The 25,517-nt window shown below is 33.4% G+C and overlaps 1 protein-coding gene across 3 annotated transcripts in view; it reads right to left on the reverse strand.

The window, feature by feature from the left end:
• Dpp10 (dipeptidyl peptidase like 10) overlaps positions 1 to 25,517 on the reverse strand; it is a 1,299,115-nt gene that overhangs the window by 442,292 nt on the left and 831,306 nt on the right. For all 3 annotated transcript variants that reach the window (XM_047546244.1, XM_047546243.1, XM_047546245.1), the window contains exon 3: positions 4,314 to 4,409. In XM_047546244.1, the coding sequence (XP_047402200.1) occupies positions 4,314 to 4,409 (96 nt within the window). The remainder of the gene's footprint in view (positions 1 to 4,313; positions 4,410 to 25,517) is intronic.

A 25,517-nucleotide genomic window follows, 5' to 3' on the forward strand; every position in this document is an offset into this window, starting at 1 on the left:
GTTGGAATATCATGTGGCAAATTACTTTAATTGGCTCCAACATGAATCTGATAAGATCAAGATAAAACCCAGAGCCTCATACATTATTACCCATCTCAGACTCCCATTATCCAAAAAAAAAAAAAGTGTACAAGTCACATCACATTTACAACTCACATTGTATAGACCAGAGAAAAGATTATGCACACTATGAGAAAAATGAGCCAAAACGAACAATTTGATTGTAGATCAAGAGGGCCCACCTTAATGCATGAAGAAAATATGATACTCAACTATTTATGGATCACTAGCTGTTCAAGGTGAATGTGTCCCAAGTCCTTATCCTCAGGGCCTATTGTCGCTTAGAGCAAGAGCTCTTCTGAGTGAAACTGGTCGACAAAAGCCAGTTGGTAAAGTGCTGGCCACTGGTTCAGGACAGGATAAGTTTAATTAAGAGGAAGCATGCAGAAACTTTAATAGCAATTTGACATTGCTGCACAATACAGAAATGTGATAAGTAAACTAATTTCATTAAGTGTCACATTTATGGAATAAGCAAGGGACAGACTAGCCACACATAGTAAAAATACCTTACATGGTGGTATGTTTGTTCACTACAATCCTGATTTATTTAAAATCCAGAGTCCATTAAGATAAAAACTCATTTAAGTTGTCTATACTACATGGGATTCATTTTGGAAGTGGCTAATTACAAAGAGTTAAAGACAAAATTTAAACCTACAATATCACTCAATTCATTTTGGATAAAAGCTCAAAATGAATATCCTGAAATTACTAAATTTGTTTTAAAGCTTCTCCTTCCATTATCATCATCCTAACTTTGGAGACAGATTTGTTCTCTATTATGAGTATTATTAAAATAAAAAAGAAAAGAGTTTTGATATATAATGTCCCCTGTAAGTAGGGCTATCAATCTAACCAGCATTAGTTAAGAGGAAGAAAGCTCACTTATTATATTAAAAAAACTTTAAATATCGATATGTCACTTTTTGATCAAAATCTGAAAATTTCTCTAAATTTTTGCCTAATTCTGATTTAGGAAAAACAAATTATTATGTAAAAATAATTCTCTCTGTTAACTGTACACTATTTCAAACAAAGTAATTCCTGACATTTCTTTCCTCTATTTAATTGGTAAAATGGTTCTTGTGATGGTCTTTGAGAAGTATTTTAGCAGTTATTAACTGAGTCTTGGAAAGTTGTATTTGTCAGGAGATTACTGCAGGAATTAGAGACCCATGAGACAGAAAGAGGTGGAGAGCAATTTTTCTTCTTTAGTAGTTGTACAAAAATTATACAAGTATATATATTTATTAAAGAAAGTTAAGAAAAAAGGAATAGGCGATAAGAAAGCAATAATTGAGACAGTCACTGTTGTACAATACAATGTGATATCATGTATTATCAACAGTTTTGAAGTCACTATTTTTACTTTATCATGAACATGCCAATAAATATGCTTATAACATTCATCTTTAGTGACTCCCTAAGTTATGCCTGTGTGGATAGATGTACCTGGGGGGGGAAAAGGTATCACTATAATATTCATCATGACAGGAATATAGTGAATATGTTAAATTTGAGAAAGGAGTGAGACAATGAGATGGTAAGTTTCATACTTACACATACTGATTAAAGCAGGCCCTGCCTCTTATTGAATAGATCTGGATAAGCATCAGTTTTCTGGGGTTAATTTCAATGTTATAAGTTACCACATGAAATATATATTTAAAGCATCTATCACAGAGCTTAGAAGGCGCTCAGTGTTAGAATCTTCTTTGATGATCAATTGATCATCAAATATATGTGGAAAAACGAGTAATTTTAAAGAAGATGGATTTCTAGGTTTCAAGGTGACATAACTACGAAGAAGATGCTATAAAAATGTAGATTTCAAGGATATGAACAGATTGGGGTAAGGCAGTTGTTAAGTTAACCATGCACACAAGCATCCATCCAAGACTGCAATGACATTCTCAGATATATTATTTGAGAACCTGCATAATGAATGAGGATACTTCACCACAAACTACACGTCAGGACTGTCCAGACTCCCTCCTTACCCTTGACCAGCAATGCATTAAGTGTTCCTATGATGACCTCCAAGAATTAAATGAAGCTTCTAAATCAGCTTAGCTTGAATGCCTTCAAGTGACATATGCATTAAGAAAACCTGGTAAGACATCTCCTTAGAATAAGAAGGAGGCTCATGCTTTACATTGAGATATAATTGTGATAATAAGGCCAAGGTTTTACATCCAATTCATATGGTTCCCACTGTATTTTCCAACTGTATGAGAAATATGTAAATGGGATAACTATCTAGTGACAGCAGAGAGGAGGCTGAGTTAGGTAAGCACACAAATCCATTCCACTATGCCAATAGCAACCCAGTGCACACCTCAAAAGACACTAAGCCAGTTCCTTTGGTGGTATTTATGAAGACTGCCTGCTCTCAAAGCCAAGATTCTGTTTATTCCAGATTCTGTTTAAAGATTGCTTTATGTCAATTTTTTAAAATATTATGTATCTTATATATTACTTAAAATGTTCCAGTATCACCACAGCTTCTCATCAGTATGTTTTCTCAAGATCAAGGTTACCAATGCTTGGTAAAGAAATTACAAAAAAATAATTAAAATGATTAAATTCAAATACATCATTCTGATAACTTGTGAAGTATAAAAGCAGAATCTCTGTCCCAGATATTAAAATGTGGTTTAATTTAGTATGCAGTTCACTGCTTGAATATCTGTTCATTCCTTAGAAATTTCAATATCAAAGTGTCAATTACACACAGGAGTAAATGCATCTTTAAATAGTCCAACCTAACCTGAGAAGGAGATGAGGGTCAAGATTCCTTTCTAACTTTCCTAAGCCAAAGACTATACAAATTTCTGTAATTTGTCCAAAGTCATTTCTAATCAAATAGGAAAATATTTAGCATTTCAAACATAATGATTCACAATAGTACCATGTTCTTGAAAATTCTGACAATATTCCTTTTCATTATCTCCCTAAAGAGAATTTTTTTTTTTAAAGAGATAGGGGTGCAATGAGTTCTTAGCACCTTGCTTTTTCTGAGGCTGTCTATGAACTCAGGATCCTCCTGCCTCCCAAGCCTGCCTACTGAGCCACTGGGATTACAGGAATGCAACACCATGTCTGGCAAGACAAAATATTAACCAGCAAGTGAATAGATGATTTATATAATTACAACCACACATTGTGAGATTGCTTCTGAAATGTACATATGAGGGCCATATTTGGTAATATTTGTATTAGCCTTTTTTAGTCATAGTGCTTATCTGCAATAATAATACTGTTCATCTGAAATAATCACAGTAGAAATATTAAAATATAGCTAATGTAAAATTTCAAAAGAAAATATAAAAATACATTAAGAAAAATGCTGTACTGTGTTCTCTATCTGTAATACTGTCACCAGGATACACATTCACCTTATAACCAACTTCAAATGAAATTTGAATTTCTGGAAAAATGATAGTGGACTTCAATTTTAAACATTCATTGGTTTTATTTGAAAAATAAATCTTTAATGCCCACAGATTCCCCAGATCTATACCAGTACGAGATAAGTAAGTGTGATTTGATCTTTGCCCTTATGAGTTAAATTGCATTCTTTTTATAGCTTCTATAAATTAAAGTCTAATTTGCAGGCATAAATTAATTAGGATATTAGAGAAGAGGAAATGGACTATAAGTGAGATAATGTGTATTAAATTAAAAGGCAAAATTTCTTTATTATACAAATAATCACATCTATGCCTTAGATATAAGCAAACATATTATATATAAACAAAGTGAAGGGCAGAGATTAACAACTATCCAACACTGGTGATTAATAATGTCAGCTAAATTGGAGTATTTAGAAAAATGAAAACCTGTGACTTCCTTTTCACTAACACATTTCTCATGATTAGTTCAGCAATAGCTCCCTATATTATATTGCATAATGACAAGCCAAAATCCAGGGAGTGGTTTCCTATTTCAACTTTCATCTAATAAATTAAGGAGAGTTGAGATAGTTTTCTTTGCCAGGCTAGGAAAACAAAAACAAAAACAAAGAACAGCAGCTACTGCATAATTAACAATGTCTGGAAGATAGTTGTATTGATGCATTATTTTAGAAATTGATTTTATCTCACATGAACCAAAGTTCTGATTTCTTGTTAAATAATAATATAATATTCAAAGAATAGCATCTATTAAAATATGGCCTAAAATTTCACTTTTAATTTAAGTTATAAAGGACTCAAAAGCAATATAATATATAAAAAGTCTCTACATACCATTGATCCATCGAGCCTCTGGATTGTGAAGCATGAAATCTTTCCTGAAGAGGTCTTCTAAGGACAGCCTGGTTTCTGATGAATTCGTGAGTTCATCTAAAGTAAAAGAGATGCTAGATTAGATCCTATCTCATGTTAGTTTTTAAAACAAGTATGTTATAAAATATGGAATGTTACCTAGATAATAGTTATCTAGATAACATCTATTTGGCACAAATAGATCAATCCCATGTTATATACTTATATGTAAAATGAAAACAGTTAAGAATTTCTGTTATGTCCTGTTCAAAATCATACATTTTTATAGGTGGCACATGCTTGTAATCCCAGTGGCTCAGGAGGCTAAGGCCAGGAGGATCACAAGTTTAAAGCCAGCCTCAGCAACTTAGTTAGGCCTTAAGCAAATTAGCAATATACTGTCTCAAAGAAAAAAGTGGGGCCAAAGAAAATTATCCAAATCAAAAGAAAGCTCACCAAATAAATCAAATAAATACCAAATTCCATAAAATAATTATTACCCAACAATTACTAAGTAAATTTAGGATAAAAATAAAGTTTAAATAGTATCATGCTAGAATATAAATGAAAACTACATATTCTATATTATTTTCTGACAGATAAACTTAGTACGCTTTCTTTTCACATTTAAAAAATTCAGAAAATAAAAAGGACAATACAACTTGATAACCAAAATTAATCATTATGAGTATCCTTTTAGACACAAGAGGCTATAAACAGAAATATTTCATTTTCTTTGCAAAATAACAGCATTGTTTATTTGCTGTTCAAATTCTTCTTTGTGACCTTTCAGTTATGACCTTCACTGATTGAAAATAAAATGTCAAAGTTTATACTAACATCATTAGTTTTATTTTTAAAAAGTTCAGCACTTATTGTAACAATAGCTTTGTTTTTCTTCAGCTGAAAATCTGGGGCAAAGAGTCAATAATTTCAAATGCAATTTCTTTGATATGAATCAAGCATGTATTTAACCAACTAAATAGCTGTCAAGAAACTACTGAATCTCTCTTTCTCATGTAATACATAATGTGTACTATATATATGTGTGTATATATATATGTATATATGTGTGTGTGTGTGTATGTGTATATATACATATATAAACATTTATTTCAATCTTAGCATAAGACATTGTAATTATACACATATTGATCAAAAAAATGTTATTCAATGATATGCATTGGATCATATGCTTCACAATATGACACAAAATTTGAACGTTCTAAATTCATTCAAAAGATTTCAGCCAGGTGCAGTGTCACATGCCGGGAATTTCAGCTGTTCAGGAGGCTGAGGCAGAAGGATAATGAGTTCAAAGCCAGCCTCAGCAATGGTGAGGTCCTAAGCAACTCAGTGAGACCCTGTCTCTAAATAAAATACAAAATAGGTCTGGGGATGTGGTTCAATGATTGAGTGACCCTGAGTTCAATCCCTAGTACCCTCCTAAAAAAATTTTCAAACTAACAAGTGAGGCATCACAAGTATCACAACAGGAAACTTAGCAATAATCTTCCTAGAGGGTTCTACATTCACATAGCAAGGAATTAGATAGGTTTCCAGATAAGGATGCAGAGTGCTAAATGAGTTCAGAGAGATGAAGAGAAAAGTCATAAAAAAGGAATCAAAGAAGGACTCATTCAAAAATAAAGCGAACAACACTCAATCCTTGTTGACAAGAATACAAAATCATACGATCACTTTACAATATAATTTGTAAGTTTCTTACAAAACTAAACATACTTTTACAATATACTCTGTAATTATACTTCTGGTATTTACCCAAAAGAGTTGAAAACTCGCACATACTGAAACATGCACACGATGTTTTAGCAACTTTATTTGTAATTGTCAAATTTGGAAGCAATTAATGATACCTGTCAGTGGGTGAATTGATAAATAAACTGTGATATCAGTAAATGATGGAAATTATTATCCAGTGCTAAGAAAATGAGTGAGCAAGTCATAAAAAGATATGGAAGAAATTTAAATGCATATGACTAAAAAGAAGAAGTCAGTTTGAAAAGGTTACATACTACATAATTCCAACTGTACAACATTCATATATATATATATATATATACATATATAAATAAAATAAAATAATCAACTAATTCAAATTATTTAAAATAAATCTGTCCTTTAAATAATAATCAAAGGGAAAGAGATATGATATTTAAGGATAAATTTCTTTGATTTTACTATTAAAAAAGTAAAAGATACGCTTGATTGTATTGTTTTTCTCCCCTTTGTGACTTTTTTGTTCACTTCTTTAAATTTTCTTTAGCCACAAAGAAATATATGCTTGACTCTCTTGAATATTTCGGTCATATTTGCTCACATATAAACAAATAATGGAGCTTCTTATTTGAAGCCTCCTAAATTGGTTTCTATTCCCCATCTCCTTCAAGAACAAGATCCACCAAGTTCATGGTGATCTTTTGGGAGGCTCATCCTTTGTAATCAATCCTCTATTTTCAAATGTCCACCAAACCCCTACTGGGTATTCACATCTTCATTCACAGGAAACACGTTGAGAGGGTTGATGCTACCACAGGTTTAGCTAATACATCACAGAGATAAAATGTGAACCTGCATGTCTCTGACTTTAGATTTATCCTATGAAGTTAACAGTCAAGATTTTAAGGAGGCTTTCCTTGGCTTTCAGGCCCAAAACCTCTTCTCCCAGTTGAAAATTCAACTTCTTCATGCACTTCTCTTAAGATCATACTACTATCCCATTCATTCTGCCTCAGTCTCTCCATGATAGCATCATTACCATAATCCTCCTTTTTCCCCCATAAACAGAGGGGTGTCCAAGCATTCATTAAAATATGCAAATTTCTGATTGCATTTTTCAAGAAAATTGTCTTTAATATTCCAGCTCAAAATTCCAAATTCGCCTTCCCTCCACTGCTTCTTGATGCTTTAAGAGCTGACTGCAGGAGCATCACTCATTACAACTCATCAGCAAACATTTATAACCTACACAGCAACCTAATTGCTCAGGAACTAAATTTATGTTAATATGAGACCCAGGGGGAGTTACTTGGAGAAATCTTACTATTTGGTACATTTTAATAATTTTATCTGCACTTTAACACTGAAGACTTGTGTAGCAAACAGAGAATCCTAAATACCACTCATTAATCCCAATCATTCACAATGAATGCTGAGGAGAAAGAAATTGACATTGGATTGTAAATCACTTAGGGTAACAAAGTGCTGTTCTAGATAATTTTTAGAGAAAGAAATTCTAAAATCAATATCTTGTCCCTAATACCAAGAAAATATTGCTAAAATTTAATATTCACCTCCCATAGACATTATTTTTCTTAGAAAGGTATTTGTTAACAAACCACTTCTCTAGCTATTTTGTAGCTAAATATAAGATACCTTTCTGATATGTATGTATGTATGTGTGTGTATATATATATATATATATGAGAGCATGTATATGTGTATGAAATTCCATAAGCTTAATATATGTTAATAGCTGCTATTAAAAAGGTAAATGATTGCTATGCAGCCATGTTAGGATTGTAAATGAAACACAAAAAAATTACAAGTACAGTTATAACAATATTCACAAGTATTTATGGAACTGGAAAATGCATTATGTTTTGTGAAAAAGTTACAGGGTATAGAAATTTGACTACACCATTCACCTTCCCCAATATAAATGCAGTAACAGAACTAAAATTGAATAATTCACTCCATGTTCTTTTCTCTGCTCCAGTCTGTCATTTAAGATCATAGACTATTATTGGTATTTCTGTGCTTTCTCCCAAAAATCCAATCTTGCTTTTAAATGGCCTTTTGAAATAAGTTGGCTGCATAATTTTAGAAGAAAAAAGTACATTCTTCAATATTGAACTGAAGAAAAACTAATTTATGACTTTCAGTTCTTGGTTCCTCTTTATTGAAAATAATTGCTCTACTTTTTATCTAGTTTATTCTTGATATCAGAAATTCAGAAATATTCCCTTTAATTTAAATCCTATTTGAAATAATTTCCTGTTAAAACAGTAATAGAAGGTAACATCTAATCAGGTTATTCAGAATTTCCCAGAAGAAGAGAAAAGCCATTTCCCCTCCTGCTCACATGAGTCTCCCTTTACTGGACTCCGAGTTAGCTGAGAACACCATTTCCCTCTGCTGTGCTTAAATCTTCATTTATTCTTTAGGATTGTTTTAATTTTCCACAGCTATCATCAGAAAAAGCGAGTCCTTAGTGCATATTCATTTTAAATGTTATCAAATAGTTCCTTGAAAAGTAACACTGCCTTTAATCTTCTTTATATAATTCCTTGAAAATGCAGAGGGCAAATCATAGCCATCAAGGTTAAAGTTATTTAGTCCATAACACATACAATACTAATTGTCCTCTTATTCATTGTTATTCATTAGTTTCTTTCACAATTAGTATTGTATATGTTATGGACTAAAATAACTTTAAGTTCCATGGACGGACTAGTTGATATGTAGATAGCAAATGTTGTATAAAGCCTGGAATTTAACATTTAAAATGCCTAATGTATCACCTAGAAAATAAACTCAGATTTATTAATTCCTAGTTAAGAAATGTTATGGTTCTTGATATGCATTTACATCAATGTCTATAGCAGCACAATTGACAATAGCTAAACTATAGAACCAACTTAGATGCCTACCAACAGATGAATGGATAAAGAAATTGTGGATATATATACAATGGACTATTACTCAGCTATAAAGAAAAATGACTTCATGACATATGCCAGTAAGTGAGTGGATCTGGAGACTATTATGCTAAGTAAAATAAGCCAATCCCCAAAACACAAAGGTTGAATGTTTTTGTTGATATGTGAAAGCTAAATCACATAAGGGGGTGGGGAGAAGTTTAGTAGATTAGACAAAGAGGAACAAAAGGAGGGGAGAGGGGATATGAACAGGAAAGTCAGTAGAATAAATCTAATGTAATTTTCCTATGTACACTCATAAAAATACCTAAGTGAATCCCACTATCTTTCCCACCCACAAGGGGGTCCTAATAAGAATAAGATATATTCCATGTTTATATAATTTTATCAAAATTGATTCCTCTGTCACATATACCTAAGAAGAACTAATAATAAATAAATAAATAAAATATATATATCAAAATAGAAAAAAAATTGATATTTCCTGGCGAAAGGTTCATAGATTATTTTTAATACATAAATGAAAACTCAGATAGAGAACATTAGGAAAGAATTCAGTTTATTTAATGTCAGCCATTATCATTATTGTTGTTAAAACTTAAAATACATGTGGTGATATGAAGAACCTTTTAATTTCTCAATTCTACAACCAAACAAAATATGTTGCTCACTTTTTATGGAATATTTCTTTTTCATATTCAGTCAAAATATTTCTGTTCTCAGATTTATCATCACCAGAGTTCAATATTTAATTGCTCCTTTAGAGTTAATTAAAAATAGAATAATGCATGAAAATCACCCAGAAGTCTCCTTATGAAAGAGGGGTATTTGACTATGTCAATTTTGAAAGGTTTGAAATGTGAATCACTCAAATAATAACCTACAAATCAGTTAAGGAAGGAAATTTTAGATAGTTTATTACTTAGTATATTGAACCTAAAGTCATTTATCAAACAAAAGTCAAGAAAGGAAACAGTGTATTATGCCACACCTGTTTGTAATCCCAGGAAAATCCCTTTGTTCCCTGTGGCATGTCAGGATTTTCCTTTCAAAGCTCTTTCTTATTCCTTTGCTCTTTTAACTGTTTCTAATATCTTTTTAAGCTAATAGCTATTTCTTATAGATAAGTAAACAAACAAACAAATAAATAATAAAAATTGGATAAAATAAGCCAAGTGTGATGTTGTACAACTGTAATCCCAACAGTTCGGGAGGTTGAACCCAGAGGATTGCAAGTTCAAATCCAGTCATAGCAACTCTTCAAGGTCTTAAGCATCTTAGCTCGAAATAAAAAGAATAAAAGGGTTGGGGATGTGGCTCAGGGATTAAGCTTCCCTGTGTTCAATTCCTCCTACTAAAACAAAACAACAAAAAAGACAAAATGAAAACAAAATGCTATTACCTTGTATTAACCCTGTAATACAAGTCTGATAATGCATATTCCTCTTAAGAAATTCATTTTATATATCAGAATATCTTTGAATGAATGTTCTTTCCTTCTTTGATTCCAACATATGAGTTGCATACATATTTTAACTAAAGTATTTTAAAAATTCAGTTGCGTGGTAAGTTACTCAATTAAGACTCAGGTGTGTCTATACTGACTAGAAAGCAGAGAACAGATAAAGTATTACATATTAGTTTATCTGCCTCTTTCTTTCTTTTACCCAAACTGTGCTGTTTTTATTTTTTTCACCATATATGGAAGAAATTTTAGGTAATTCATAGTGAATATAAAAGAATCAAATATGGATTGTAAGAACTTTACCTACTAAATACATTCATCTTCTCTGGGTTCCCAGCACAAAGTTAGGAGCTTAGTCTCCCTTTCTCTGTTCTCAAATAGGAATAAACAATAATTCAGCAAAAACAGTTTTAAGAGTTTGGAGGTTAGAATTTAGTTCAGCCGTTCACTAGCATGGATATCCTTGGCTAGATCATTCCATCAGTTTCCCCATTTGAAAGGAGAGTTTGGCAAAATCTCACTATAGCCAACTGTGATCTGAGGACTCTAGTGAAACCAGGAGTGGGAGGGGAAGACTATGGGGACCATGAGGTTAGAAACAATCCAACCAGAACAGTGCTCCCTCGGTGTGCATGATTTGTCTGTATAGAACTGTACTGGAAGCACTACACATACCCAGGTCCATACACACAGCATACACATATGAGCACATGAGATGACCCACAGAGCAAACTGCATTCTCCTGAGATCCTCTCATTTTTGTCATATTTTGCACTAGTTTTCCTTCTTGTTTTGAACAAAGACTCAAAATGTTCATTAAATAAGGAATGTACTTTTAGGTTCTGAAGCACCATTATTAAATTCTCCCTCAAACTTAACATCCCTTGAATAAATAAGTCAAGAGCTTTAGGATTTACTCATAGGTTTAATTAGTCAAATTAGTCAATTATTCAAAATGCTAATCATTCTCAAACCTCTTTTGGAGACCTTTTCGAATTAGCATCTCCTAAATTTGAATTAAAAAACTAAATATGAGAAATGTACTTGCACAAAGGCTTTCCTCATTTTGAGAGTTAAAGGGAAATTTCATACTCTAACATACATATACACCCATACACAGAACACCTACACACTAAGGAATACCTTCTTTTCACTGGAAAGTGTTATGATTTTATTTTAGGCCTTCAAACTCTCCCATGGTTATATTTAAGTTCTTCTTTATTTATGTTATTTGCTTCTATCACATTGCCAAATGCAAATTTCTTCCCACATACTTATTACTTTACAGTAGAGGTTTTCAGTGAGTGCTGTATGGTTTTCTGTAACATAGGGAATCTTAGAAGTCGAAACCACATTAATAATAATATTAAGATATTACGTCCCTTCTTCATGGATTAAAATGTTCACTTCCAATGCAAAATTAATGGTGGATAAAACTCTAAGCACACTATCATGAGTCAACAAAGTGACATAAAGCAATTACTATAGTACTGATGTTCTTTACTATGATTTAACCTCAATTATAAAAACAACAAAAATTCAGACGAAGAATTCATTTATGAAAGAAAACAATATTAACTGTATTAAGACTCAATTCACGAGATCTCAATATCTGAATGATGAAAATTAAAACAAATTCCACTGTGTCCTAAATATAATGGTTGTCCCATGGAAAAGCATGTGGACCATTGCCTGATTATGACTTCAACTCACTGCTTTTTCCCCCTATGCAACAGCATTTTAAAGGAAAGAAATAAGTTAAAAAGTTACAATTATTTAGATTTAAGTTTTTGATAAAGGCTTTTCTTCACCTGCAAAATCTCATAAGTTACTATACTCATTCAAAATGATAAAATTCAAGTTTCCCATGCCAAAATTGAATTTTGGAAATCAGTTATTCTCCGTCATAAATTTGTCTGCTTCCCAATACTCCAATGTTTCTGTGAAATCATTGATTTTAATCACATAAATTTATAAATTATGTAATAAATTCAACAAATATTTGGAAGATCTATGAAACTCAGTGAACCAATACTTTTCAAATGACCAATTCATGATATTAAAGAATCATGTATAGATGAAAGAGCCTTTCAAAGTTTAAGAGGGATCAATGAATTCAATGTAGCAGAGCAATGAAATGTTATTCAGATTCTTTACTTAACTTCCAAGAATCCACCACTATTCTAATTTTTAAAAGTATAAGAAAAGAATACCAACAATGATCTGAAATAGCTATTGAAATATGTCTTACATTTTTAATTACAAATGTTAATGAGGGCAGAATTATTTCAAATACTGCAACCAAAACTACCTATTAACGAATGCATTAGAGGAGCATTAGGAGAATCCTGATGTATTCTATTGAGCCGGTGTTTTAATCAGCTTTTGTCTGTTGTGACCTAAAGAACTTAATTAAAACAACTGTAGATGAGGAAAAGTTTATTTGGGGGCTCATGGTTTCAGATGTCTCAATTCATAGACAGCAGGCTCCATTCCTCTGGGCTCAAGGCGAGGCAGAACATCATGGTGGAAGAGTGTGGCAGAGGGAATCATCTCACATGATGATCAGGGAGAGAATTCACTCTCCAGATATAAAACATATACCCTACAGCTATGAACCACTTCCTCCAACCACACCCCACCTGCCTCCAGTTATCACTCAGTTAATCCCACTAGGGATTAATTCGCTGATTCGTTCAAGGCTATAACCCAATCATTTCTCCTCCAAACCTTCTTGCATTGTCTCACATGTGAGGTTTTGGGGAATACCACATCTAAACTATAACAACCAGATATTAAAATGATTTGCAAAAAAAAATTAAAAATATAAAACTATGATTCTGTTCTATTTTATTTGTTGTCTTAGAAAAGACAATCAAAAGGTAGAATGTTTTCTCCGATATGTGAAAACTAACCCAGCATAGGTGGGGGAGAGGAAGAACAGAAGTTCAACAGATTAGAAAAAAGGGAATAAGGGGAAGGAAGAGTGATAGGAAAAAGAAAGACAGTGAAATTAATCTGACATAATTTTTGTTTGCACATATGTTAATACACCACAGTGAATCTCACCATCTCATACAACAAAAGAACGGGGTCCTAATTAGAGTAAGAAATATCCCATGCTTGTATAATTATATCAAAATAGATTTCACTGTCATATATAGCTAACAAGAGCCAATGAAAATGAATAAATGAAAAAGAATATATAGCTACTATTAAGGGTTAAGGCATATTCACAGGTAATAGTTTTACCATTGTCATTTAAAATGAATTAATAAACAATTTGCTTTTAAAATCTAAGAAATTTCTAATTTCTAATCTTACAAATAATTTTAGATAGAATTCCAATGCTCCAAAGAATTTTGAGTCCACAGTAATTTGTCAAAAGTTCTACAATAAGTTCTGCTGAGTTAATTTATTGAGAAAAAGAACCAAGCCAGAGACCTAATTTGAAAAAAATGAGAGAGGTTATTTTGCTTCTATTTTTATTTCCCCTTGGTTTCTGTTTGTCCCTCAAGAAAAAAATATTTGTTAAATAAAAATAAAAACCTCCAAATGAACACAATCGAAAGGAAAATAGAATTAAGAAACCACACACAATAAAGAAGAGTATCTTTTCAAACATAGTTCAGAAAAGTCTACTAAATAGTCACTTAGAACAAGTAACAAAATCCCAAACAAGACAGAAGTGTTGCCATAAACATTATAATATTAAAATGTGTAATTTTAAACTAAAAATTAAAAACCATGAAAACATGTGAGAAAGTATGTTTCCTTCCTAAAAGAAATTAACAAATACTTCTAGTAAGGGAGAAAACATTTTACTTACTAGACAAACACTTCAAATGAATTGCAATAGATATGCTCCCAAAGCTAAATCAAACCAGGATAAAAACATATGAAAAATAAAAGATATTAATAAAAATAGAAATTGTATCCTGCAAAGTAGCAGAATAATGATAGACAAAATCAGTAATTTTCTTCTTTAATAATGAATTTTCTGAGAAAGAAAAGAGGAAATCTAATCTACTAACAAAATCCTCAGAAAATAAAATAAAATAAAATACTTGGGAATAATTCTACCCAAGGAGTGAAAAGCCTCTACCATGAAAACTATATAAAAATGAAGAAAGAAAATGAAAACTTTAAAAGATGGAAGAATCTACCATGTTCTTGGATAGACAGAATTAATATTGTCAAAATGGCCATATTATTATAAGTGATGTATAGATCAATACAATACCCATCAACATACCAATGACATTCCTCACAGAACTAGAGAAATCTGTCCTAGAATTCATATGGAAGAGTAAAAGACCCAAAACATTCAAAGCAATACTGAGTAAGAAGAGTAACAGTGGAGAAATCACAACATAGGATCTCAAATTATACTACAGAGCTATAGCAACAAAATCAGCATGATATTAGTACCAAAACAGAAGTAAAGGTGAGCAGAACATAATGAGAGACATAGAGACAAACCCACACAGATATATAGTTATCTGATAAAAATGTGCCAGAAGATACAGTGGAGAAAATATAGACTTTTAACAAAAGATGCAGGAAAACTGGATATCCAAATGTACAAGAATGAAACTAGATCCCTGTTACCTTGCACAAAAGCTAAATCAAAGTGACTCAAAGACCTAGCAATTAAATCAGAAACATTGCAATTGTCAGAAGAAAATACAGGTTCAACATTTTAACCTATTGGCACAGGCACCAACTTCTTTAACAATATCCCTAAAGTTCAAGAAATAAAACCAAGTATTAATAGTGGGATACCATCCAACTAAAAAAAAGAAACTGCACATTAAAGGAAACAATTAAGAATGTGGACAGACAACCCACAGGATGGGGAAAATTGTTGCCAGCTACTCCTCTGACAGGGAGATGATATCAAAAATCTAGAAGGTCTTTTTTCAAGATGACGGACTAGAGGGCGGCTGCATTTCATGTTGCTCCAGGACTCAAGATTCAAAAGAGGAGACAGTCAGTGACTTGGGACCAACTCAAAGACGCCGGGTGAGTTTCTCCCATTGGGGAGGCATCCTGGATGGGGCGTTAGCCCCTGAACACAGAGAACTTTGTGAAGTAGAGTGGCTCAGCGAGACGCCCCTCCCCCCACTGGAGCGGTAAACACGGACAGCGAAGCGGAGCGAAGTTTCCAGGACTGCGCGCAGCTTCTCTAAGGAGGGGCAACCTAAGGAGACTCGTCTGCGAAGGGTGAGGCTCCCAGGCCCAGGAGGTAGGTCCGGGCCCCTGGGAACGTTGCCTGGGAAGGCTGCCCTGCCCAGGCGGTAGTTGTGAACTGAGGGGAACCTCTAGGAGGGGAACTGACCGGCGAGACCTCCCCACCACGTGAGTCTTTCCCGCCGGGTGAGGTTTTCCCACAAGGATGGTAAAACCAGAGACACAGGCACAAACAGGCCTTGCCTCAGCCCGCAGTCTAGTTCCCCTTTGGATGACCATTGGTCAACAAGTAGAGGCACCTCTGCCCACTAGCAGGAAATATACCCCACCTGAAGACCACCACCCCTAGAGAGGCAGCTTCCTAGGGGAACACCGCAGTATCAACTTCCTCTAAGACTTCAGGCTACTGAAGGATAAGAGGGGATACACTAGCAATCTTCAGGGACAGTATAAGTCAATAGAGGAAATCTGTAACATCTCTGCAGTCCGCTGACACCTGAACGACATGAGAAAACAAGGGAAGAAAATGCCTCAAACAAATCTGGATGTTACATCAATAAAATCCAATGACAGCATGGCAGAAGAAATTTCAGAAAGGGAGTTCAGAATGTACATAATCAACATGATAAGGGAAGCAAACAATGAAATGAAAGAGCAAATGCAGGCATTGAATGAACGCACCAATCGACAGTTAAAAGACCAAATACAGGAAGCAAAAGACCATTTCAACAAAGAGTTAGAGATATTGAAAAAAAACCAAACAGAAATCCTTGAAATGAAGGAAACAATAAACCAAATTAAGAACTCCATAGAAAGCACAACCAATAGGATAGAACACCTGGAAGACAGAACCTCAGATATTGAAGACAAAATATTTAACCTCGAAAACAAAGTTGAACAAACAGAGAAGATGGTAAGAAATCATGAACAGAATCTCCAAGAACTATGGGATATCATGAAAAGACCAAATTTGAGAATTATTGGGATTGAGGAAGGCTTAGAGAAACAAACCAAAGGAATGAACAACCTATTCAATGAGATAATTTCAGAAAATTTCCCAAATCTGAAGAATGAAATGGAAAATCAAGTTCAAGAGGCTTATAGGACTCCAAATACACAAAATTACAACAGACCCACACCAAGGCACATTATAATGAAAATACCTAACATACAAAATAAAGACAGAATCTTAAAGGCTGTGAGAGAAAAGAACCAAATTACATTCAGGGGGAAACCAATACGGATATCAGCAGATTTTTCAATCCAGACCTTAAAAGCTAGAAGGGCCTGGAATAACATTTTTCAAGCCCTAAAAGAAAATGGATGCCAACCAAGAATCTTATACCCACCAAAACTTACCTTCAGATTTGACGACGAAATAAAATCCTTCCATGATAAACAAAAGCTAAAAGAATATACAAAAAGAAAGCCAGCATTACAGAACATTCTCAGCAAAATATTCCATGAAGAAGAGATGAAAAACAAAGAAGCAAATCAGCAAAGGGAGGAGATATCCTAAAGGAACTCTCAAATAAAGAGGAACCAAGTCATGTCAAAAATAAACAAATAAATGAATAAAATGAGTCAAATGACCGGGAATACAAATCATTTCTCAATAATAACCCTGAATATTAATGGCCTGAATTCATCAATCAAAAGACATAGACTGGCAGATTGGATAAAAAAGAAAGATCCAACAATATGTTGCCTGCAAGAGACTCATCTCTTAGAAAGAGATACCCAAAGACTAAAGGTGAAAGGATGGGGAAAAACTTACCATGCACATGGACCCAGCAAAAAAGCTGGAGTATCCATCCTCATTTCAGATAAAGTGGACTTCAAGCCAAAGTTAAACAGAAGGGATAAAGAAGGACATTTCGTACTGCTTAAGGGAACCATAAATCAGCAAGACATAACAATCATAAATATCTATGCCCCAAACAGTGGCTCACCCATGTATGTCAAACAAATCCTTCTCAATCTCAGAAACCAAATAGACCACAATACAATAATACTAGGTGATTTTAACACGCCTCTCTCACCACTGGACAGATCTTCCAAACAAAAATTGAACAAAGAAACCATAGATCTCAACAACACAATCAATCATTTAGACTTAAGAGACATTTATAGAATATACCATCCAATGAAGAGTGAATACACTTTTTTCTCAGCAGCACATGGATCCTTCTCTAAAATAGACCATATATTATGCCACAAAGCTAATGTTAGCAAATACAAGAAGATAGAGACACTTCCTTGTATTTTATCAGACCATAATGGATTGAAACTAGAAATAAATGAAAGAGTGAAAAACAGAAATTACTCCAACACCTGGAGATTAAACAAAATGCTATTATATGATGAATGGATAACAGAAGATATTAGGAAGGAAATTAAAAAATTCTTAGAGGTAAATGTGAACAAAGAAACATCATATCAAAATCTCTGGGACACTATGAAAGCAGTACTTAGAGGAAAATTTATTTCCTGGAGCGCATTCAATAAAAGAAGCAAAACTCAACAAATAAACAACCTAACACTACAGCTCAAAGCCCTAGAAAAAGAAGAACAGACCAAGACCAAAAGTAGTAGAAGACAGGAAATAGTTAAACTCAGAGCTGAAATCAACGAAATTGAAACAAAAAAAAAATACAAAAAATTGACAAAATAAATAGTTGGTTCTTCGAAAAAATAAACAAAATTGATAAACCTTTAGCCACACTAACAAAGAGAAGACGAGAGAAAACCCAAATCATCAAAATTCGGAATGAACAAGGATATATCACAACAGACACGACTGAAATACAAAACATAATTAGAAACTATTTTGAAAATCTATACTCCAACAAAATACAAAATTTCGAAGATATCAACAAGTTTCTAGAGACTTATGAATTGCCTAAACTAAACGAGGAGGACATACACAATTTAAATAGACCAATTTCAAGTAATGAAATAGAAGAAGTCATCAAAAGCCTACCAACAAAGAAAAGTCCAGGACCTGATGGTTTCTCAGCCGAGTTCTACAAAACCTTTAAAGAAGAGCTCATTCCAATACTCTTCAAAGTATTCCATGAAATAGAGGAGGAGGGAACCCTCCCAAACTCATTCTACGAAGCCAATATCACCCTGATACCTAAACCAGACAGAGACACATCGAGGAAAGAAAATTTCAGACCAATATCCTCAATGAACATCGACACAAAATTCTCAACAAAATTTTAGCAAATCGCATACAAAAACATATTAAAAAGATAGTGCACCATGATCAAGTGGGTTTCATCCCAGGGATGCAAGGTTGGTTCAACATCAGGAAATCAATAAATTTCATTCACCATATCAACAGACTTCAAGTCAAGAATCACATGATTATTTCAATAGATGCAGAAAAAGCATTTGCTAAAATACAGCACCCCTTCATGCTCAAAACACTAGAAAAAATAGGGATAGTGGGAACGTTCCTTAACATTGTAAAGGCCATCTATGCTAAGCCCATGGCTAATATCATTCTCAATGGTGAAAAACTGAAAGCATTCCCCCTAAAATCTGGAACAAGAGAGGGATGCCCTCTCTCACCACTCCTATTCAATATCGTCCTTGAAACTCTAGCCAGAGTAATTAGACAGACCAAAGAAATTAAAGGGATACGAATAGGAAAAGAAGAACTCAAACTATCCCTGTTTGCTGATGACATGATTATATATTTAGAGGAACCAGGAAATTCCACCAGAAAACTCTTAGAACTCATAAGTGAATTCAGTGAAGTAGCAGGATACAAGATCAATGCTCATAAATCCAATGCATTTTTATACATAAGTGATGAATCTTCAGAAAGAGAAATTAGGAAAACGACCCCATTCACAATAGCCTCGAAAAAAATAAAATACTTGGGAATCAATCTCACAAAAGAGGTGAAAGACCTCTACAATGAGAACTACAGAACACTAAAGAAAGAAATTAAAGAACACCTTAGAAGATGGAAAGATCTCCCATGTTCCTGGATAGACAGAATTAATATTGTCAAAATGGCCATACTACCAAAAGTGCTATACAATGCAATTCCAATTAAAATCCCAATGATGTACCTTAGAGAAGTATAACAAGCAATCATGAAATTCATCTGGAAGAATAAGAAACCCAGAATTGCTAAAGCAATCCTTCACAGGAAAAATTAAGCAGGGGGTATTGCAATACCTGAACTTCAACTGTACTACAAAGCAATAGTAACAAAAATGGCATGGTATTGGTACCAAAATAGACAGGTAGATCAATGGTACAGAATAGAGGACACGGACACAAACCCAAATAAATATAATTTCCTCATACTAGACAAAGGGGCCAAAAATATGCAATGGAGAAAAGATAGCATCTTCAACAAATGGTGCTGGGAGAATTGGAAATCCATGTGCAACAAAATGAAACTAAACCCGTATCTCTCACCGTGCACAAAACTAAACTCAAAATGGATTAAGGACCTCGGAATCAGACCAGAGACCCTGCATCTTATAGAAGAAAAAGTAGGTCCAGATCTTCAACATGTCAGCTTAGGACCAGACTTTCTCAACAGGACTCCCATAGCACAAGAAATAAAAGCAAGAATCAACAACTGGGATAGATTCAAACTAAAAAGCTTTCTCTCAGCAAAGGAAACTATCAGCAATGGGAAGAAAGAGCCTACAGAGTGGGAGAAAATCTTTGCCAATCATACTTCAGATAGAGCACTAATCACTAGAATCTATAAAGAATTCAAAAAACTCAACACCAAGACTACAAATAACCCAATCGACAAATGGTCTAAGGAAATGAACAGACACTTCACAGAAGAAGACCTACAAACAATCAACAAACATATGGAAAAATGTTCAACATCTCTAGTAATAAGAGAAATGCAAATCAAAACCACCCTAAGATTCCATCTCACCCCAATCAGAATGGCGATTATCAAGAATACAAGCAACAACAGGTGTTGGCGAGGATGTGGGGGAAAAGGTACACTCATACATTGCTGGTGGGGCTGCAAATTAGTGCAGCCACTCTGGAAGGCAGTATGGAGATTCCTTAGAAAACTTGGAATGGAACTACCATTTGACCCAGCTATCCCACTCCTTGGCCTATACCCAAAGGACTTACAATCAGCATACTACAGAGATACAGTCACATCAATGTTCATTGCTGCTCAATTCACCATAGCCAGATTGTGGAACCAACCTAGATGCCCTTCAGTTGATGAATGGATAAAGAAACTGTGGCATATATATACAATGGAATATTACTCAGCCATAAAGAATGATAAAATTATGGCATTTGCAGGCAAATGGATGAAATTGGAGAATATCATGCTAAGTGAGATAAGCCAATCTCAAAAAACCAAAGGAAGAATGAACTCGCTGATAAGTGGATGATGATACATAATGGGGCGTGGGAGGGGTTAGTTTTAGGGTTAGAGTGAGGGTTAGGGAGGGGGGCAAGAATGGGGGAAGGAAGAACTGTATAGAGGGAAAAGAGGGATGGAAGGGGTGGGGGGAAGGGGAAAAATAACAGAATGAATCAACCAACATCACCCTATGTAAATTTATGATTACACAAATGGTATGCCTTTACTCTATGTACAAACAGAGAAACAACATGTATCCCATTTTTTTACAATAAAAAAAAAATCTAGAAGGTACTCAAAACCTTAACACCAAAAAGAAAAGAAAATGATCCAAACAATAAAATGGAAAAAGAATTAAACAAACATTTCTCAAAGGAAGAAATACAAACGGCAAAAATAAGTGAAAAACAATGTTTGATATTCATAGCAATTAGGGAAAAGCAAAAACTACATTGAGATTTTATCTCACTTCTCTTAGTATAGCAATCATTGAGAAAACATAAAATAAAAATGTTGGTGAGAATGAGGGGAAAAACTCACTCATACATTTATTTGGTGGTTTGTCTGCAAATTCATAAAATCACTTTGAAAAATAGCGTAGAGATTCCTCTAAAGATTAGGGATGGAATCACCAGATGACCCAGCTATTTCACTACTTGGTATTTATCCAAATGAGCTAAAATCAGTATATTGCAGTGATACAGGCATATTAATGTTTGTAGTAGAGTAATCCACGATAGCCAAGTTATGGAATTAGTCCAGGTACCCAGTAACAGAGAGACGAGTAAAGAAAATATGGTGGACGTTCACAATGTTGTTTTACTCAGACATGAAGAAGAATAAAATTGTCATTTGCTGGTAAAAGGATAGACCTGGGGATCATATGGTTAAGTGAAATTAGCCAGACTCAAAGTCAAAAGTCTAATATTTTCTTTCATATATTATAAATAAAACAAAATAAGAGGGAAAGTGGAAGAAGGGAATTCCATAAAAATAATACAGAGATGAAGTTACTAGAGAAAGAGACCAAGAAGAAAGGAGGAATGGGAAAAGAAGGAATTATGAGATAAATTAGAACAGATTATGCTGTGTATATGTACAAATATATCACTGTGAATTCCACCTTTATTTATATCTATAGAGTACCTGTGAAAAAAGCAATAAGTAAATAAATAGGAGAACAGTATAGAGGAAAGGAAAGAGGGCAATGGAGGAGGGAAAGGAAAGTGGAATAGCTGGAAATTGAAATGGAGCAAATTATATTCTATGAATGTATTATAATTGGAAATTAAGTCACTATTGTGTATAATGTGCTAATAAATAAACAATAAAAATTAAAATACAGAGAACAGAAAAATGTTACAGAAATATACAATATAATTAATCTCACTAAAGGATTAAAATAGTAGAATTGAGCAGGCATAAGTTAACTTGAGAAAAATTCAATTGATACTGAAATAAACTCAAATGAAATTGTCAAGTATAGGGAGATAAGGAAGGATAAAAGGAACAAAGGAAAATGAACATTGTCTAAGAGACATATGAAACAACAGCAAGCACGCCAACAAAAAATGATGGAAATCATAGAAAAAAACAAAGAAAAGAAGGGAAGGAAAGAATATTTGAAGAAACAATGCAAAACAACATGTTATATAGTTAACAAAATAATGGATTTTATATTAAGTTAATAAGTTAATATCAAAAATAGTCTATCAAACAAAGTAGTCTTTAAGGAAAAAATTGTTCTAAGAGGCAAAGAAAAAAATTGTATATTGAAAAACAATGAAGTCTTATAAGAAATATATTACTAATTATAGATGTACCAAACATTAGACACAAATTATAGGTTAAGGTTGAATAATAGTGTCCCCTCCAAAGTTCATGTTGAAATTTAATTCCCAGTGTAACAGTGTAAGAAGTATAGCATTTGAGGTATAATAAAGTCAAAAGAGCTCTGTCCTCATGAAGAGTATTCACTTCACATACTTAAGAAATGATTTGAGGTGTCTGTTCAGTTACTTTACCCATTTATTGATTGGGTTATTATTTTTTTTAATGTTAAGTTTTTTGAGTTATTTATATATCCTGGAAATTAATGCTCTAACTGAGGTAACAGTGGTAAAGATTTTCTCCCATTCTGCAGGCTCTCTCTTTATATCTTGTTTCCTCTGTTGTTAAGAATCTTTGTAATTTGACTCTATCCCATTTATTGATTCCTGATTTTACTACTTGTGCTTTAGGATTCTTACTGAGAGAGTCTGTTCCTGAGTCAACATGATGAGAATTGGGCCTACTTTTCCTTCTAGTAGTCACAAGGTTTTAGGTCTGATACCTAGGCCCTTGATCCACTTTGAATTGAGTTTTGTACACAGTGAGAGATAGTACTTCAATTTCAATCTACTACATATGGATTTCCAGTTTTCCCAGCACCATTTGTTAAAGAGGCTATTTTTTCTCCATTATGTTTATGCCACATTTGTCTAGCAAGAGAGAACAATTTATGTGGGTATGTCTCTGTGTTTTCTATTCTGTTCCATTGGTCTTCAATTCTATATTTGTGCTAATACCATGCCATTTTGTTACTATAGCTCTGTTGTATAATTTAAGGTCTGGTATTGTGATGCTTCTTGTGTTACTTTTGTTGGTAAGGATTGTTTTGGCTACTCTGGGTCTCTTATTTTTCCAAATGAATTTCAAGACTGCCTTTTGCATTTCTATAAAGAACATTATTGGAATTTTAATTGGGACTGCATTAAATTTGTATAGCACTTTTGGTAATATGACCATTATGACAATATTAATTCTATCTAAGAACATGGGAGAGATTTTCATTTTCTAAGATCTTTAATCTCTTTCTTTAGTGTTACTTCACAGAAGAAAAATAGGAGTGGTCAAAGAATATGTGAAAAAATGTTCAACAAATCTAGCAATTAGAAAAATACAAATGAAAACTACACTGAGATTTCATCCTTCTTCAGTCAAAATGGCAATTATCAAGAATACAAGTAACAATGTGGGAGGAAAGCATTTGCTCATTCATTGCTCATGGGACTGCAAACTGGTACAACTCTGGAAAACAGCATGGAGATTCCCTAGAAAACTTGGGAAGGAATCACCATTTGACCTAATTATCCCAGTCCTTGGTTATACAAAAAGGACTTAAAATCAGCATACTACAATGATGCAGCAATATCATCATGTTCATGTTTAGAGCAGCTTACTTCACAATTGCCAAACCATGGAACCAAGCTATGTGTCCTTCAACAGTTGAATGGATCAAGAAATGTGGTATATATACACACTAGAATATTACTCAGCCTTAAAGAAGAATGAAATTATGGCATTTGCCAATAAATGGATGGAACTGGAGAATATCATGCTAAGTGAAATAATTCAGTCCTAAAAAAAAACAAAGGGCAAATGTTCTCTCTAAAATATGGATGCCAATCCATAACAAAGGGAGACTAGAGAGGGGAAGGATAGAAGTTTATTGGATTAGACAAAGGAGAATGAAGAGAAGGGATGGGGAATGGGAATAGAAATTATAGAAAAATGAATTTGACATAACATTCCTATGCTCCTATGAATATGTGACTATTGTAATTCCATATCATGTACAACAACCATAAGAATGAGATCCAAATTAGAATGGGCTGTGCTCCATGTATGCATAATATATCAAAATACACCCTACTGTCATGTATATCTAAAAACAATAAATAAATAAGTAAATGAAAATGACGAGATCAGAAGGATAGTTTCTTGTCCTTCTGTGTCTTCCAAGATTGACTCAGTGTTCCTCCCATTCAAAGGTGCTAATAATGCCTAATAGCAAAGAAACATCTTAGAACAGAAAGTAGCCCTCACCAGACACTTACCCTGCTGGTCCCTTAATCATAAATTTCACTTTGTAAATAGGTTTATATTGTTTCATAGTCTGCAGCATCATTTTATAGTAGCACAAATGAACCAAGACATTATATGAACCAAATAAGGACAGAAATGAATGAGGGAATAACTAAATCTATAAAAAAGTGGTTAGACATTGTAATACTGTACTTACAAGAATGGATGGAACATTTTGATATTAGATTAATAAATACCATATAACAATTTAAACCAAGTAGACAAAAATCAACTTATCAACAATTCACCTTACAATATTAGAATATACACATTTTTCCAATACATAGGAAAATTCTTCAGAATATACCCGCACATTAAGGAACAAAACTAGTCTTAGTAAATTATGAAAGACTGAAATCAAACAAAGTATCTTTTCTAGATGCTACAGGAAATTTATAGATATAAAATCTTACAATATGAAGAACAAAAGTATCACAAACTTATCTTTCTATGTTAAGGAAATGAAAAAATGTATGTAAACTGAAAGCTAAAAGAAGGAAATAATAAAGATTACTAGATTGGTAATAAATGAAGTAGGGAAGAGAAAACAGTAGAAAGAATCA

The sequence above is a fragment of the Sciurus carolinensis genome, chromosome 3 (genome assembly GCF_902686445.1).
Source record: "Sciurus carolinensis chromosome 3, mSciCar1.2, whole genome shotgun sequence".
NCBI classification, from domain to species: Eukaryota; Metazoa; Chordata; class Mammalia; order Rodentia; family Sciuridae; genus Sciurus; species Sciurus carolinensis.